The 3,638-nt window shown below is 47.8% G+C and overlaps 1 protein-coding gene across 1 annotated transcript in view; it reads right to left on the bottom strand.

Annotated features, from left to right (window-relative positions):
* Positions 1 to 264: 264 nt before the first annotated feature.
* Positions 265 to 3,638, bottom strand: part of LOC112239631 (disks large-associated protein 3-like) — a 313,170-nt gene continuing 309,796 nt past the window's right edge. The window contains exon 14 of the mRNA XM_042295067.1: positions 265 to 1,302. Coding sequence (XP_042151001.1) covers positions 979 to 1,302 — 324 coding nt within the window. The 3' untranslated portion in view covers positions 265 to 978. The remainder of the gene's footprint in view (positions 1,303 to 3,638) is intronic.

The following is a 3,638-nucleotide window of genomic DNA, read 5'->3' as shown; positions in this document are numbered from 1 at the left end:
AGATGAGCTAAGATGAGCTAAGAGGCTAAGATGAGCTAAGATGAGCTAAGAGGCTAAGATGAGCTAAGATGAGCTAAGAGGCTAAGATGAGCTAAGATGAGCTAAGAGGCTAAGATGAGCTAAGATGAGCTAAGATGGGCTAAAATAGGCTAAGAGGCTAAGAGGCTAAGATGAGCTAAGATAAGCTAAGAGGCTAAGATAAGCTAAGATGAGCTAAGAGGCTAAGATGAGCTAAGATGAGCTAAGAGGCTAAGATAAGCTAAGATGAGCTAAGAGGCTAAGATGAGCTAAGATGAGCTAAGAGGCTAAGATGAGCTAAGATGAGCTAAGATGGGCTAAAATAGGCTAAGAGGCTAAGATGAGCTGAGGCTAAGATAGGCTAGGCTATTCCAGGCTTGGCTAGGCTACGCTATAGGTGGACAGGCATGCACAGACATGCTACTATTGCATGACTACACCTTTCAGTGACTGTCACTGTATTTTACAGCTCTATCTCTCTCTCCCCCCCGACTAAGATGAGGGAAATAAATGTGTGTGTGGAGTCAACTGTGATCCCGTAGTCATCATTCTCGCTACAGATTGTTTGTGTTTGTTTATTGGGGATTCAAAGTTCCAGGGCACAAATGGCTCTCCCCTTCTGTCTTGCCTCGTCCTTGGAATGGCATGACGATGGGACCCAGCATCCCCCAACAGTGAAGGCTTGAGAAAGTCAGTATGGCCTATATCGTCATTGGGAGAGGGGGGAATCAGTGTATGGAACTTGGGAGAGTTTTGGTTGATCTAGGATCCTCAGAAAATAGGTTGTATCTCCACGTTTAGTTGGTTCCAGTGTTCAGAACCGGGTCTGAGCCCCCGGGATGTGGATCTTAATGGTTGTGGTCGTTCTAGGGTGGGATAGCTAGCTATATCTCTATATTTAGGCTGTCCCAGGCGTCAGGTCGGTTCTGTTCACTGGGATAAAGGGCTGTATCTCCATGTTCAGAGCCGGGTCTGAGCCTCTGGGATGTAGATCTCGATGCTGTCTGCGCTCTCCGTGGCTGAGTTCTGTCTGAAGGAAGAGGACCTCTTGGTCTGGAGCAGTCTCCTGCGTGCTTCCGTCCTCTGTCTGTCCCCCAGGTCTAAGGACTTCTCCCGGACAGGCACGGCCCGTCCCACACCCCCGCTGCGGGCCATCACCAGCACCCCTCCGCCTCCTCCTACCCCTCGTTCCACTGAGAGGTCGCTGACGCTGTCGGCACGGAGACTGCCGCTCACCCCCCCAGCTGGCTTCTTTGGTAGTGGGGGAGGAAGCTTCTTGTCATCCTGAGGGGGATGAGGGGAGGGGGAGGGGGATGAGGGGAGGGGGATGAGGAGAAGAGGGGGATGAGGGGAAGAGGGGGATGAGGGGAAGGGGGAAGAGGGGAAGAGGGGAGGGGGATGAGGGGAGGGGGATGAGGAGAAGAGGGGGATGAGAGGAAGAGGGGGATGAGAGGGAGGTGGGATGAGGGGAGGTGGGATGAGGGGGAGGTGGGATGAGGAGAAGAGGGGGGGGATGAGGGGAGGGGGATGAGGATGAAGAGGGGGATGAGGGGGATGAGGGGAAGAGGGGATGAGGGGAGGGGGATGAGGGGAGGGGGATGAGGGGAGGGGGGGGATGAGGAGAAGAGGGGGGGATGAGGGGATGAGGGTAGGGTGGATGAGGGGAGGGGGATGAGGAGAAGAGGGAGATGAGGGGTGGACATTATGGAAGGATGGAGCAGGGTCATGGGATAATGAGGGAGATGAGGGTCAAATAGAAGATTGTAGGGGACAGATAATGAGATGTAAAAACCATTCAACAATAGAAAGGGAAAAAATACAGAATATTCAGACCAAATGAAGACACCAGTATGGATCAGTATGTGGATAAACAGAGGAAGAACAATAGTTCATAGTTGCTACTGGGAGTGTAGAACTTCCTGTCTCTCCTAAAAACAATATATCAGATGTAATAAACAACACAGTGCATTTTGTTACATTTTACTCATCCATCTACACACAATACAATATAATGACTAAGCAAAAAATATTTGTAATTTTTTTGTTTTTTTTGTTTTACTGAAATACCTTATTTACATAAGTATTCAGACCCTTTGCTATGAGACTTGAAATTGACCTCAGGTGCATCCTGTTTCCATTGATCATCCTTGAGATGTTTCTATAACTTGATTGGAGTCCACCTGTGGTAAATTCAGTTGATTGGACATGATTTGGAAAGACACACACCTGTCTATATAAGGTCCCACAGTTGACAGTGCGTGTCAGAGCAAAAACCAAGCCGTGAGGTCAAAAGAATTGTCCGTAGAGCTCCGAGACAGGATTGTGTCGAGGCACAGATCTGGGGAATTTCTACAGCATTGAAGGTCTCCAAGAACGCAGTGGCCTCCATCATTCTTAAATGGAAGAATTTTAAGACACTTCCTAGAGTCAGCCGCCGGGCCAAACTGAGCACTCGGGGGAGAAGGACCTTGGTCAGGGAGATGACCAAGAACCCGATGGTCACTCTGACAGAGCTCCAGAGTTCCTCTGTGGAGATGGGAGAACCTTCCAGAAGGACAACCATCTCTGCAGCACTCCACCAATCAGGCCTTTACGGAAGAGTGGCCAGAAGGAAGGCATATGGCAGCCCACTTGGAGTTTGCCAAAATGCACCTAAGGGACTCAGACCATGAGAAACAAGATTCTCTGGTCTAATGAAACAAAGATTGAACTCTTTGGCCTGAATGCCAAGCGTCATGGCTGAAGGAAACCTGGCACCATCCCTACGGTGAAGCATTGTGGTGGCAGCATCATGCTGTGGGGATGTTTTTCAGAGGGAGGGACTGGGAGACTAGTCGGGAAAGAGGGAAAGATGAACGGAGCAAAGTACAGAGAGATCCTTGATAAAAATCTACTCAGGACCTCAGACTGGGGTGAAGGTTCACCTTCCAACAGGACAATGACCCTAAGCACACAGCCAAGACAACGCAGGAGTGGCTTCGGGACAAGTCTCTGAATGTCTTTAAGTGGCTCATCCAGAAGTCGGACTTGAACCTGATCGAACATCTCTGGAGAGTCCTGAAAATAGCTGTGCAGCGACACACCCCATCCAACCTGACAGAGCTTGAGAGGATCTGTAGAGAAGAATGGGAGAAACTCCCCAAATACAGATGTGCCAAGCTTATAGCGTCATACCCAAGAAGACTCAAGGCTGTAATCTCTACCAAAGGTGCTTCAACAAAGTACAGAGTAAAGGGTCTGAATAGTTATATAAATGTAATATTTAAGGTTTTTTTTTATATATAGATTTTTTTTACATTTGCAAAAAATTCTAAAAACCTGTTTTTGGTTTGTTATTATGGGGTATTATGTGTAGATTTGAGTGGGAAAATGTAATCAATGTTATAGTAAGGCTGTAACGTAACAAAATGTGGAAAAAGTCAAGGGGTCTGAATACTTTCTGAATGCACTGCATTTTAGAAGTATTGCCATAAAGCTTGGAAACAACACTCAGTCATTTTAGCTCAAACAGGCTCAGTTCCTTTCATTCAGAACTAACACAAAGCTTTAGAGCTCAATGCCATTTCGGCTCAAAGCCTCTCTCCTCAATTTCTTATGACGTTGTGCAGTTTCACAGCCAG

This window comes from Oncorhynchus tshawytscha, linkage group LG13 (assembly GCF_018296145.1).
Source record: "Oncorhynchus tshawytscha isolate Ot180627B linkage group LG13, Otsh_v2.0, whole genome shotgun sequence".
NCBI lineage: Eukaryota > Metazoa > Chordata > Actinopteri > Salmoniformes > Salmonidae > Oncorhynchus > Oncorhynchus tshawytscha.
The sequence above is the reverse complement of the archived record's forward strand: the minus strand, read 5'-3'. Positions and strand labels throughout refer to the sequence as shown.